Genomic DNA, 14833 nt, shown 5'->3' with positions numbered 1-14833 from the left:
AAGTATCTTTTTCAAATGAAAACAAATATATGTTGTTTGAATTTTTCTTTTCTTTTTAATGTTGTAAACATTTATACTTTTGGTACTTATTACATTTGGCAATGCTGTCTTAGGTATTTATTTTTCATTTTAGGATTTGGACCTTGCCCATACTAATTTAGATTCAGCTCATGTGAGAGAGCAGAACTTACAAGAAACATTGGAGAATCTACGTGGCCAAATTGCTAAGCTCTCTCATGAAATTGAGTTAAGGAATCAACTTGATATGGAAGATGAAGAGTATGTTGTTGTACCTTGAATATGGTTTTCAGTGGCCCATTGCCACTTCAGATCTTCTTTCATTTAGTTCAAACTATACTTAATATGGAATTAAACATAGATAATTGGGAGGATAATTGTTCTGGGTAAATATAGTTTTGCATTTTTTAATGGCTATAAATATGCTAAATATTAACTTGCAATTTAATCTCATTCTCACTGTTAAAACTCTTGAAAACAGGAGGCATAGAATCCATCTTCTCAGCTTGTTTTATACTTTATTGATAAAATAATTCTTTTCTAATGCTATAAACCTTGTTTCCCTGGCAATTATCCTTTCATGAAGTTAGATGGTATTATTATTTGTAGAAATTTTTGTCGCTGCATGATGTAATCAATAAGAAAAGTTTATTAAAAGTGTCATGATAATGGAACATTGAATTATAAATTTAACTACTTTTATTCAATAGTTCTCATATGTTTTTACTGAATATATTTTTGAAATATTTATGTCCTTTTAAAATGATTTCAGGCGTGGAGCATCTGTAAAAAACAAAGCATTGTTGCAGAGAGAAAGGGACCGTTTAGTGAGAGAAAAAGCTGATCTTGTTGAAGATATTACAAACCTGAAGCAAAAATTTGATGAACTATTTGAAAAGCATGCTGAGTCAGTCAAGAAAATTGCAGAGATGGAGGAGGAGCTGAAGGTAAAAATCTTATGTGTTTTTTGTCTTAAAGTTAGGTAATAAAGCATCAGACTTAGAGTCAACATGCATTCTTTTAGCCATTAAGTTGAAATGGAGAATTTCGGCTGGTATTTGGAATTATAAAATTAAGATGAATGGAAAATTTGACATTTTGGACTTCACATTCTACTCTGGCATTCTTTTCTTTTTATAAGTTTTAATATTACCTCAAAATACCAATAAAGAAAGGATATGAATCTTTATAGAGTATTTCATTTAAAGGCAAAAACAAAAATATTTAAAGGATATTTTGCCCCAGGTGGCCCTAATGGGAGAAGAATCCCAGATCAGATCATCCGACTTATAGATTGTATATTCATTTTGAGTAAAATTTACTATCCCCATTGAAATGAAAATTTTTCTCATGTGGTTGCAAATTAATGGAATGCTAATTGAACTCAGTTTACCCTCCTCTAATTGATTGCCAACTTTATTCAAATAACTTATCAGTAGTTTCCTAAAGGTTTGTTGTTATATGTGACTTGCATTTTTTCGAATTTCCAAATGCCTAATGGTGCTTTAGTATCATACCAATACCAAACAATGCCATTGTTTTCTTTGTGTTTAGTTAATATCATACCAGATTTCATCAAAATCAAAATATGCTCTAACCTCCCAGATGTGAATTGTTGAAAATTTGATAAAAATCTAGTTAATCCAGTGAATTCTGCCTATGTACTTTGCAATTTCTTGTTACATGTATCCCAACAGCTAGGAAATGTATTCTGTATTATTCTGGCATTATGACTGTAGTTCAATTTTCTGGGTGAAGCATTCAATTCCTTTTGAATGCTAGATTTTACTTTTTACCTCTCAAACATGATGTACATTCCAGGTCAAAGCAAGAACAATAAAGGATAATTCAGTAAAAATGGATATTTTTACTTTGGATCTAAAAACAGCAAAACAGGACCTGAAAGCCAAAGAAGAGGAGCTGAAAATTTTAAATAGCAAAATTGCAAATTCATCTCAAGTGCTTGAAAAGATTGAAAGGAGGTTAAAAGAAGAAGTGGTAAGTTGAAATATTGGCAGTTGTTAACACTTAAAAAAAAAAAACACTTAGAAAACATCTTTGTGAGCTCTTTCATAATCCTTTCACATTTCAGAAATCCTTTTAGCCTTCCAAAATCTACCTTTCCTGGTTGTATCCTGCTTTTTATGTCCACTGGAAATCCTTCTAGTGACGAGAATTCTCAAATATTTAAGTGATCCTTTTTTTATTCAGTCCCTCTCATTTCCAGTGGTATAAAAGTAAATCCTTCTTCTTTTCTAATATTTATCACTTTTGTCTTGATGAACTTGTTTATTAATTATTACTACTTGAGCTAATTTATTTTTCACTCTTATGCTACTTTCCATCATTACCTACAGATCTTCCAACTGCCAGTACCACCTGGTTGTCAGTCTACTTGTTGAATGTTAATAATTGTCTACTAACTGCAATGCCTCTTGCCTTTTCCAGAGCTTGAAATTTAAGCTTGAGCTCTATGAAATTTTCAGTGCATTTGCTAAAAAATGCTTTTCAATGCAACAATTTCAGAGTGTAAAAATCATTCGCCTTGGCCAGAATTCAAACCCGGATCCCTCGATGTCCTGCCAAGTACTTTAGCCAGTTAAGCTGATGATGTATATGAATAGCTCAACTGGCTAAAGCACTCTAGCAGACATCAAGGGATCCAGGTTCAAATCGCGGTCGAAACGTGATTTTACCGTCTGAAATTGTTGCATTGATATGCATATTAGTGGATGATGTAAAAAGTTACTGTTGTGGTATCTCCTGAAGTATCTCGCAATTAAAAAAAAATAATATTGGCATTCAACCCCTCTTCCAATTCTTATTGTTTAGATATAGGTTATTGTAAAATGTTAGTTTCATATATTTTGTAGATCAAATTGGTCAATATTGTTACTGCACAAACTCTCAAGACTTTTAGTACTTAAGGTGGTATTTATTCACTTTTCTCTCCCTGAGAGCTTGAATTTTCTGCTCCATTTCTGACCTTTCTACTATTGGCCTTTGCATTTCCTTGTCACATTCCAGCTCATCTTTCAATTCTGATTCTTCATTAGATCTACCTGATAATGTAAAAGCTCCTCTATGTATCTCACCACATACCTCCTTATTTCCTTGTGAACATAGTACTAACCTTCCCTGCTTATTTACCATGCTTTGCTTTCTTATTTTCCTTGGGTCTCTCCTTGCCAAATACTTTGCTTTTCTACACAGCTGATCCATTTTGCCTTGCTTTTTAGTATTTCCACCACCTTTTCATCCACTCTTCCATGCCCCTGTCTTCTCAACTCATTGCTCTTTTTTCTGCAATATTTTCACTTTTTTAGAGCATTCATTCATCCTATCCCTTTTCCTCAATTTGATGGTCTGCAGGATCTATTCCTTATTTTACAGTTGACCCATTGTGGTTACAAAGTTTACCAGCCAACCAATTTGGCACACATTTTGTAGTCATTTGAAGAATTTCAGTCAAAATTTGTTGACAGGATCTTCAGTTGATACTGACTTCTTCATCAGCTTCTAATAGTTTTAAGAGTGATGCAAAAATTATCTCTACTGCTCATTACGGTGAATAAGGAAGGTCGTTCAATGTTTGTATCTTCACCACCCAAAATGCAGCCCTCTTTCAAATGATTTTAACGATTTTATAGTAATGCATTCAGCTCATAGACTCCTTCCCATATGGTTGGTTAAGCAAATGAAATACCTCTAAAGTTTTTGCCATGTTTGCAAAATTTGACAAACCCATTAATCTTCAACATCTTTCAATGTCACTAATTTTTCAGTCAGTTTATGCATGTGCTTCATAAGCATACATAGCAACTAAATATTCATAGCAGAAAGAAATAAATGGCAATTAACTGTTTAAGTTGCTCTGCCATTTTCTGATTACTGAGTGCCATAAGACACACTCAGTAGCCAGAGGCTTTTCTTTGTCCCTGTTGGTGTCCTCTTAAAAAAGTTGTATTTGTTAAACATGCTTGTATTATAATGCCATTATAACATTTGGTGGTCATGCAGTCATTCTTTAAGCTCCAGGAAATAATTTTCATACAATTTTTATCATTACTTACTTTTCAAAAGATTATTATTTTGCAGATATGTAATCAATAATCAACAAGTCTTGTAATTTTGAATTGAGTATAAAAATTAAGATTATTCCATGATAATTTTGTTTATCACATTATGCTTGCTTGCTGTCACTGCGGTTTATAATTACTACTACTAAATATGTGAGTTATTATTCCTGGATTTAAAGACATTCTTTCTACAGAAAATGATCTCTCTATCAAAGTTTTAGTGAATTATTTAATGCTATAATTATTTGAGGACTCCTTGTGGAAAATAGCAAAATTTGGCCAAGTGGCAAAATAAGAGAATGGGATTTTATACTTTGTATTCTTAGTCCATTAAGTTATATTCTTGCACTGTGCCATTTCCGTTTATGCTCTTTAAAACCCCAACCATATCAGCCAAGACATCCCGTAAGAGCATCTCAGATTCCATGAATAATGGATTGCAATGACTGCTCGTTCATATAATGCCTTATTTACTTTTTAATGTCCATTCTTCTTGCCTGAGCACATTTACATCTCTTGGTGCTTGTGAACTAAACTGGGATTGTCTTGATATACTTTCACCCTTTATTATGGAGAGACAGCCTTTGGTTTCAAGGCATAATGAATGTAATGTGGGTCAATTGATCTTAATAAGAATTGTTTAATTTTCTTCCTAACAGTCAAAAAATGAAGTAAAAGCCCGAGAGAATGAAAAGTTGAAAAATGAATGCCGATCACTTAGAGTTGAAATTGCAAGAATCCAGACAAGAGTGGATAATCTGAAGGCAGAAAATAATGAAGTCACTAAGCAGAATAAGGTGAATTATGAAACTTTTCTTTGCCCTGCATGTCAACAGGATTTTTTAATGCATTAGTGATGTGCTCATTGTTAATAAATGTAGTTTCAAAACATGTAACACAAATCGTGAAAGGCTGATGAATGACCTAGGTTTCGAAAAGCGTACACATTCTTAAAATTTCAAAAATAGGCATGGGGAAGGGCTTCAATTATTTTTTTCTTATTTCACAAATATTTCACCCACACGCACATGGAGGCAGACTTCTTTAAACTATACATGCATCTGACATCATACACTGCCTTCTTGTTGATAACATTTGCATAATTTCTCCGTAGCATAAATATAAATAATTTTTTTCGAGACTAAAAAATAAAAATATATTTTGGTGTAAAGTGATATCAATTTTCTGTACATCATACTTTGATAAGATACGGGTTGGTATGATATATTTGAGGTAAGATATTGGGCTATTCTGAACCTCACCAGGGAGGGAATAGTTTATCCTTCTCCAAAGAATCACTAGAGAAATTGGAATAATTGCTTTCAAGCACTTCTTGATAAGTCGATTTAGCCTTATTAAAATCTAAAATACCCTGGTCCAAGCAAACATATATATATATATATATATATATATATATATATATATATATATATATATATATACTACCTTGATCAAAAATTTCCCGGAATTTATTCAGAAAATTAAAAATACAAGTTTATTCATCTAAATCTATATTGTCCCCTTCAAAGTAATCCCCATCGACTGCAACACACTTATGCCAGCGCTTGATCCAATCCTCGAAACATTTTTTATATTCGGTTTTCGGTATGTCCATCAGTGCTTCCTGCGATTTTTCCATTACTTCCTCTCGGCTGCTAAAACGCGTTCCCCGTAATGGTTTTTTAACTCGATTGAACAGAAAGAAGTCACAGGGAGCCAAATCAGGTGAATTCGGTGGCTGTTGGATGGTATTTGTTGCATTTTTCGTCAAAAAATTACGAATAATGATAGCACTGTGCGACGGTGCGTTATCATGGTGCAAAATCCACGAGTTTTCTGCCCACATTTCTGGTCTCTTTCGGCGAATTGCTTCACGCAAACGTCTCATAACGCCCAAATAATACTCTTTGTTTACTGTCTGGCCTTCTGGCAAAAATTCATGATGCACTACACCGTTGTAATCCATGAAAACCGTCAGCATTGCCTTCTTTTTTGACTGAAAACGACGTGGTTTTTTTGGTCTCGGCTCATTTGGTGAACGCCATTCACTTGCCTGATGTCTGGATTGCGTGTCGTACTCATAAACCCACGTCTCGTCTCCAGTAATGATCCTTTTGATGAATGTGGGATCGGATTCAGCCTCGCAAATCATGTCTTTTGCGACGTCAACACGGTCTCTTTTTTGCATGAAATTGAGGTCTTTTGGCATGCTACACGACGGAAACCCAAATCATTAACCACAATCGGGCGGATCCATAGGCAATGTTCAAGTCCTCCGCTATTTCTCTGATGGTTAATTTGCGGTTATTGACCAACATTTCTTTTACTTTATCAATTTTTTCACCGACTTTCGATGTCGATGGTCTGCCACTGCGTTCATCATCTTCGATTGACTCACGACCACTTCTGAACCGCTCGTGCCACTGGCAAACGACCGTTTTTTTTAGAGAATCGTTGCCGAAACACTTTTCCAACATTTCCAACGTCCGTGCGCCACTAAATCCGTTTTTTACGCAAAATTTAATACAAGTTCGTTGTTGCAAATTTAAATCCATTTCTGAAATTGTAAAAAATCGCCAACACACACAGAGATAGATGTACTCTTGGCTACGTAACTTTTGCAAATGTCAAGTTATGACACTAAGATTTAAAGGGAATATCAACAACAGATGTACCAATTTAACAAAAAAAACAGAACTCAAATCGGAACGATGGGAGCGCCACACGGTGGTTATTCCGGGAACTTTTTGATCAATTTTGATTTGATATTGATGATAAATCATATATATATATATATATATATATATATATATATATATATATATATATATATATATATATATATATATATATATATATATATATATAGATAGATAGATAGATATATATATATATATGTATTTATATATATATATACACGAGGGTCATCCGGAAAGTAGTACCCGTTCGTGCCGCATGAAGTGCTGACGACGCGAGTAGCCACTGGACGAGGTCAGATAGCTTCAGTGGCTTGTCTGCCTTCTCTGAGCCAAGTTGCGTGACGCTAGCATTGCCTGTGTTGTTTCTGTGATTGTTTACAATGTTTAAAAAAATTGAGAACGCCGCCAGTTGTGAAGTGAGGGCAGTGATTAAATTCCTCAATGCAAGAAACGTTCGCCCATGTGATATTCATCGCCAATTAAAGGAGGTGTATGGAGACAATGTAATGGACGAGTCGTCTGTTCGGCGGTGGTGTCGCAACTTCAACATGGGGAGGGGGAACACACACGACGATGAGCGTTCGGAGAGACCGTCTGTCATTACAGACCAACTGGTGAGCTCAGTTGACGAATTCGTGAGGAACGATCGGCGCGTCACAATTGATGACATCTGTGAGCATTTTCCCAATGTTTCTCGAACAATTGTTCATGAAATTGTGAAACACCATCTGCATTATGCAAAAATTTGTGCAAGATGGGTCCCTCGCGTATCTCAATGAGCTGGCGGCGAAGGACTATGCAGCAGGAATACAGAAACTTGTCACACGTTATGACAAATGCCTTAATTTGCTTGGAGATTATGTTGAGAAGTAGTTTAAAGTATCCTCTTTCAAATAAAATTTTTTATGTTTGTTAATATTTACTTTTGTGTCTTTATTTCACGAACGGGTACTACTTTCCGGATGACCCTCGTGTATGTATATATATATATATATATATATATATATATATATATATATATATATATATATATATATATATATATATATATATACATATTAAAACATATGAATATGCACACAAAACATATTTGGATGAAGATATAGGGAAAAGGGATGGAAACAAGGGGCACAAAGGGCAAACGCAAGGTTAGTGGGAAGGTGGAAGGGTGTGGATTCCGAGTAAAAAAGTTTCCTTGACTGGGACTTGCTCGGTCAATGCTCTGGCCATTAAGCTACCAAGGAAGATATGATTATCACTGGAAACCATGGGGTTATGGAAATAAAATGTATTTATGTAACTATTTTGGATCGAATCAAAGTTCTAGTTCCATAAGATTAACATGTCATGCATATGAGTTCTGTAAGAATGGGTTTATTCTTTTAAAAAGTGTTCTCTTAAATATTTCAATAATTTGTTTATTCTATGGGGCTCAAAAATTGGGATCTTACCACTAGTAAAAAATACTTGTACAATTTGTAGTTTCTAGCAAAACTTGGTGGAATGCATTTATTGAATAGGAGCACAAAATTTGGTTATTTCACAATTAAAACTCTATTGTTTACGTCCCTCAACCCACATGTCTCCCGTCCCAACCCCAGCTTGAGTACCCATGTGTAGACAGAATTTTATAAGACCCCCTTCATATGATTTTGACATTTCATATTTAACACAGGCCATGATAAATAAAGTATTCAATGTAAAATAACAATGTTGTGTGCCTATTCATAATAGATATTTAGGATAAAATTGAAGAAAATGCATATTCATGGAATTCATAAAATGCAGATCCAAGTATGATAAATCATAAGTTGCCAAAGAATTTTTTCAGCAATCAGTCCTGACTACCTATTTCTGCCTCTGCTTTAATTTTTTATTTTCTCATGAACTGCTGGACTTGGACTTGCTTGGACTCAATTTTCCCTGATTGAAAGACTATGGTTTTCTTATCTATGTAAGACCATATTTTTCCTTGTAAAGCTTGCAGTGTTCTCATTCATTTACTCTAATTAAAATTCTTTTGCCAAAATCATTTTTGGAATGTATATTTATTTTTATGGCATTTTGGGCTTTTTCATGGACGCTGCTAATATCTTACTTAAATCTGGCCTTTTATTGGCCACTTTATGGGGTCCGTAGTCCCTGATGAAAAAGTTTTCAAAATCTTTTTCAACAAACAATCCATAATACATATTTGTTATTATTTAACATTTAAGAGTCTCTACAGTATTAGCTTTATGCATATTTACTAATATGATAATATTACAACAATTAGTTGCTATTAATACTTAATTCTAAAAACACACAAGTAATACTGTACCATATATTCTGGCTCATAAGATGGACTAAGATTTTTCAGGTTAAAAGTTACAAAAAAATTCTTGGATCGGACTGAAAAATATTTTAATGCTAGAACTTCATAGAAAGAAATTAGAATTTTTACATTAAAGAATTAGCTACTGTGTAAACATTTATTTATCATAAACTCTCAGAAATTCATCCTACTTGCTGCTAAAATCAAATATGTATGCATTTATTTTCACTGCGAAATCTGTAAACCTTTCTTTTGTTTTTAAGTGGCAGTTCTTGTGCTTTCGTATTCCTGGTATGCATGCTGAGACAATTTCTCTTTGTGAATCTTTCATACAAAATGTAGACCAAGTAAAATCGGCAATAGCTAAGTCTATAGCTAATTTTTTCACTTCAGTTAAAATTACTTTTGCTAAAACATTAATCCCATTCTTCTTGTGTTTTATCCAGTTCTTGACATGTTCTTCAAGTTTTTGCTATTTAGGGAGAATATTGAGTTTTTTATTCCTATCTGCATTCAGTAATCAATTTTCTGCTTCCTCCATGCTCGTATCATTTTCTCAGCTGAAGGTGGGCCAAAATGCCCATCAGTTGCCCTATCTCTATATTCTGAAGCTTAATTCATGACTTCAACCTTTAGTGTGATACAGTATGACAGTTCTCTCTTTTGATCCCATGCGATTATTCTAATTTTAACTTTTTATGCCATGCTTAGTTTCTATGTGTAAAAGCATATGTACACACTAAATGGAAAGGAATGTATTACACATTCATCTTATACTGAGCACTTACTATGTACGATTGAGTGCCTGTAGACTTCAAGTTAACCACAAAAGGCCCAATACTTGAGCGGAGGGGCGAAATCCCCTTTAACCCATTCCGTGTAAGTTTCTCAGCAGCACCACTTGTAAGATGTATCTAAATTTTATATATTTGTGATTTATTGGAGAATTTTTTAGGAAGTACTGCTGAGGATATATCATGAGCTGAGGATCATATATCAACTGGCTCAACATTATGTTATTATGTTATTATTGAAATTGAGAAAACATACTTAATATAAACTATTTTTCGTGGTGAATTGGCTTGCAACTTATAGTAGGTAGTCACGTCCATATACCATTGGTCCCCAAGACACAGGTTGGTTTTAGAGCACATTTTAGGGTAAAAAAAGTGTGTCAAATTGACCAGGAAATATGGTAATTAGCCCTCATGAATTAAGCCATTTTTCTGTATGCATGTTTCACTTGAAGGGCAAATTAGTTGCAAAACATGTGCATGGAAAATATGTATCATCTTCATAATTACTGTTGAATGAAGTAATTGTAAATATGCCAAGCCCATATGCATGGGATAAGGCTGAGAGGAAGAAGAAGAAAATAACTGTAATTATGTCTAAGATGTTTTCAGTTATGCATATTTATTTTACAAAATGCCATTCTTAAATGACCTGTTACCTATTTTGATGATCCTGGTATTATCTGAGTTTTGTCTTGAAACACGTTCATCCACACCCAGGTTGTGTGATTTTTCTTGGTACTGATATATCTAGGAAATGATTAGTGGGTTAGACAGGAGAACAGTCACCTAAATCCATAGGCTTAGTTTAAGTTGAGGTGAGCCATACTCTCTCACTTTTAAATTTAAAGGTTTCACAGTGTGTGTTTTCCGATTTTCTGCAACATTTTTATTTCCATTGCTGTATATTGATAGAACTAAGGGAGTTGAGTGGCTAGTGTGTTTCTGCATTTATCTACAATTTGGCCAACATAAGGATGTCTTTTAAGACATGGTTCCTGGCCAATCAGTGATCCGATATTACTTTGACTTCTAGAGGAGTGTAACAGTGCTCTCTGTATCCAGAATTCAAGCTGATCACCAATTGGCTGGGAGTCACACCATCTTCCCTTCAAAAAGGCAAACTCTTGTGGCCCTTATACATTAAGCTTTCAAGTTCACCTTTTAAAAAGTGAATGAACTTGTAATTCAGTTTTGATGAAATGCCTTCTGTTTAACATATGAGCAGATGAAACTTGAGGAGGTAGAATTCCTAAGCCAGCAAGTTGCTAAAGTAAATAGACAGGCAGACTTTGTGACAAAAAAGCTGCAAACTCTTGAAAACTCCAAGGGCATGATAAGTATTGAGCTTGCTCAGGAACAAGAGAAAGTGACGACATATAAAAGAGAAGTAGAAATGATGCAGAAAAAAGAGGAGGTTAATAAAAGATCAATTGAGGAACTCACAAGAGAAAGGGAAATTTTAAAAAATCAAATACGCAGGCTATCAGGTAAACAATCTTGTCAAAATTCTAGCCATAAGAAAGCATGAGATGAAAATGCTTGTGCCAAGTGTTTGCTCTTGGGGGATGATTTTTGTAGATGCTAAAAAGAAGGAAATACCAGAGTGAGCATGCAATTTATCTTTATCAATCACTCTATGGATGAGTTGGCTTCACAACATTATAAGATTTAATTTTGACAAATTATTTTTTTAGAAATCAAAAATGGTCTCCACTTACCAGTAAAAGTTTTTTTTGCCAAGACTTTTAATTGCCAAGCATAACTATCTCACCTATTTAACATTTCCCTACAGCTCTTTTAATGCAATTTCTATAAAGTTAGGGAGGTAATGAATTTAATTGTCATTAAATTATATCTGATAATTTACAACTTTTGTAATTATTTTCTTTTAAATGAAATAAGCGTACTTTAATTTCAACGGAAAGCATACATAGATGAAAGTTGACCCATTATGATCTATTGTTACCTATCATTATTTTTGATTTCTAAAAGAGTTCAGTTCACCCTATCATAGATGTTTGGTTTAGTATTTGCCACAGAGTTCTGTGGTTTAATTAATTAAAGCTTATCTCATCAACAATTATGGTTATTTTGTGGTATTATCTACCTAATTAATATTCTGGATGAGCACAAAACACCTTAGCCACACTCCCCGCTATCCCATTTATTGCTGTCAGAAGATTGCATGATTTTTATCTGGTTTACAGGAGGACAAATGTTGAAGTTAATACAACTTGCTCTGAAAGTGTCCATTCCCCAGGCACTAAGAGCTTTATATGCCATACTATCTATTGATCTCCTTCGCAGTGATAGAATCAGAAAATATATTCTTGCATGCTGTACTAAATGACCAGTTTTTGGGAAATCATTATATGTAATGCCTCAATTACATTTTCAAATTATGTAACCCCTGAAAGGGGTAACCTCTCTTGAATGTATAGCAGGTTTCCATAATTTTTTATTAAGTATGTAGCTTTGATATTATAGTATATTTTACTTTAATTTATGCATCATAACCATTATGTACATATTATTGCTACTTATGAAAGTATTTGATCACCCTTTAATTACTTCTATCAATCTATTTAATGTTTCTCTTTCATCAAAATAGAGTCACAAAATTGAATCATTACCATTTACTTCTTAGTAAATGTTTCCCAAACTGTTTTTGTCCAAATATTCATTACCAATACAATTTTTTGTACAGCTGACCTGAAATCAGTAGCCTAGCTGGAAGTTTGCCCCATCAAAATTAATGACATGCTCTTTATTCACAATTAAAACAATAAGTTGCCATAATCCATACATTTGATTTGGAAAACCTTATCTAGTTGATTCATAAGATTCGTAATTTTACAGATCATTACACAATACATTATTATATTTACTCCTTCATAAAATGAATTAGGACTCAATGCCTATATCTCATAGAAAATGCTTATACCTTGAAAATGGCCTTTAAGTTAACTGTTATAAATAAAATAAATGTTATTGGTTCCAGGACAACAAAGTAAAATATAGGACAAGTCAGAGAACAAACAATCAGCTGTTTCAATGTTCCAAATATTCTGGAAACTCTTCCACGCTATAATAGAAATTATCTATAAGAAAATGTTTTAGGTATTTCTTAAATGTAACCCTAGAAGGAGCAGATTTTATCATGCTATCATGTATATCATGTCATCATAAATATCATGTGGACTAGTACAAAGTTTCATTTCTCTTCATCATGAATGTGAAAATATTCCACTAAGTAATGCATGGTCTCACCAATTATCTTTAACCAGATCTAGTTTAAATTCTGGTTTGTGTCTCAGTTTGGGCAAGATTCTGAAAATGATACCTAGAAAATATGAAGTGTGTTTTCAGTATGTTGCCTTAAAATTTCCCTTGCTTCAATTTCCTCTCTGGAATATCATTCATCCCTTTCCAGTTTCTTTCAGGGAGGTATGCATGAAAACTTTATCAATATCTGAATTAGGCATGTGAAGGAAGGCAGATACCTTTGAGAAACTGGTCTTACCAAGCAGCGCTATATTCGCTCAAAATGTGCATTCAGAATTGTATTAGATGTGCTTTTTCACTATGCATTATATATACTTTTTTGCATACTTTAATTGCATTTTTTTTTACCAAACACCAGGATGTTTTGATCGAAAGAGGAGGAACTTTCACTTGAATATCCAGGGAAAAGTATTAACTTTTGCAATTTCTGAATTGATCATAGTAGTAGTTTTTAGGGGAGGCGACTGATAGCTGAGGTTATTTGCGCCATTTGGGATGGACAGGAAAAGATGAAGGGTGGAGAGAAACCCAGCATCAACATTAGCCTACTCTTAACAAAAGGTGCCAAGGGGTCTGTAGCTTAACATTCTATCTGATGGGCAACGTACTCACTCAAAGTGCGCTCCACAAAGCACCTTGAGTAGGGATCTGGATCATTAAATGAAGAGCACCATGTATTTTTCCACTGTTCTTTATTTTTGTACTACTAGTTTCAATCTGATGATGATGCCTAAGCGTTGAAACTAGTGCACCGCAGAAAACCCAGCCAATAATAACTGTTGTCCCTCTGCCAAAGCTGGAATTCTTTTGGAAAGAAAGCTAATGTTAGTATCAATAATATCCTTCATATGGCACATCATATCTGATGTTAACATCATCAATAGTTTAGCAGCAGATGCATCATTTGGGGCAAAAAGAGTAAATAAGTATAACTATATATGCCAGTATAAATATATAATGTGCATTATAAATGTAATGTAAAATAAATATACAACACATTTAATATTAAAATCCTAAAGGAGAAAAATGAGAAAATTTGAATTCCACGCTAGAGCTGCTTTTTTGCATGACCTGGATTTCAGGATATTTTGTGATCTTGATTGTTGTGTGATTTTGCACCATGCTGCACCTAGAGCACTTAATAATTGCACTGGATTATCCACTAAGTTTCATTCACATATACATATGTTTATATGACTAAGTTCTGAATACATTTTACTTTTCTTTGTCGAGGTTCCACTACCAAATATTATCTTCAAATTTGAATAAATCCTTCTTCCATGACTTGTCAGTTTTAATTTCAGCACTTTCATATTTTTTAGGGGTAAATTCAAAGCAATATGAAGAACTCAAGACTGAGAAGCATGATAAAAATGTGCTAGTTAAGAATATGAACCAATTAACAGAGGAGTTCAACAAAAAAAGCACCCAAATTAGGGAACTCATGAAGGAGAATAACAGGTAGAGTATCTTTTTAATAAAAATATTCAGATCAAATTTATAAAAACTTTAAAAAAGAGGTATTTTTATCAGATTCCTGGATATTGACAATATGGGTTGAAAAACTATTATAAACAAGCTTTCAATATACCATTAATTTCAGTATCGTTTACTGGGAGAAAAACTTTAGCCTGTTTTCTT

The 14833-nt window shown here is 33.6% G+C and overlaps 1 protein-coding gene across 1 annotated transcript; it reads left to right on the top strand.

Moving 5' to 3' along the window:
* Positions 1 to 265: 265 nt before the first annotated feature.
* On the top strand, positions 266 to 14596 carry LOC139688167 (tropomyosin-1-like). The gene is made up of 5 exons (XM_071585594.1): positions 266 to 279; positions 791 to 965; positions 1840 to 2016; positions 4757 to 4894; positions 14515 to 14596. The coding sequence occupies exons 1-5, from the start codon at positions 266 to 268 to the stop codon at positions 14518 to 14520; spliced, it is 510 nt and encodes a 169-aa protein (XP_071441695.1). The 3' UTR covers positions 14521 to 14596.
* Positions 14597 to 14833: the final 237 nt, after the last annotated feature.

Source organism: Hetaerina americana, unplaced genomic scaffold (assembly GCF_022747635.1).
Source record: "Hetaerina americana unplaced genomic scaffold, ioHetAmer1.1.p SCAF_2, whole genome shotgun sequence".
Classification (NCBI taxonomy): domain Eukaryota; kingdom Metazoa; phylum Arthropoda; class Insecta; order Odonata; family Calopterygidae; genus Hetaerina; species Hetaerina americana.
Note: the sequence above shows the minus strand (reverse complement) of the source record. Positions and strands in the feature narration are given on the sequence as shown.

Excerpts from the sequence above, each read along its gene's own strand:
- LOC139688167 (XM_071585594.1), top strand. Across the intron at positions 966-1,839 it reads AGATGGAGGAGGAGCTGAAG|GTCAAAGCAAGAACAATAAA; the intron begins GTAAAAATCTTA and ends TGTACATTCCAG. Across the intron at positions 2,017-4,756 it reads GGAGGTTAAAAGAAGAAGTG|TCAAAAAATGAAGTAAAAGC; the intron begins GTAAGTTGAAAT and ends TCTTCCTAACAG.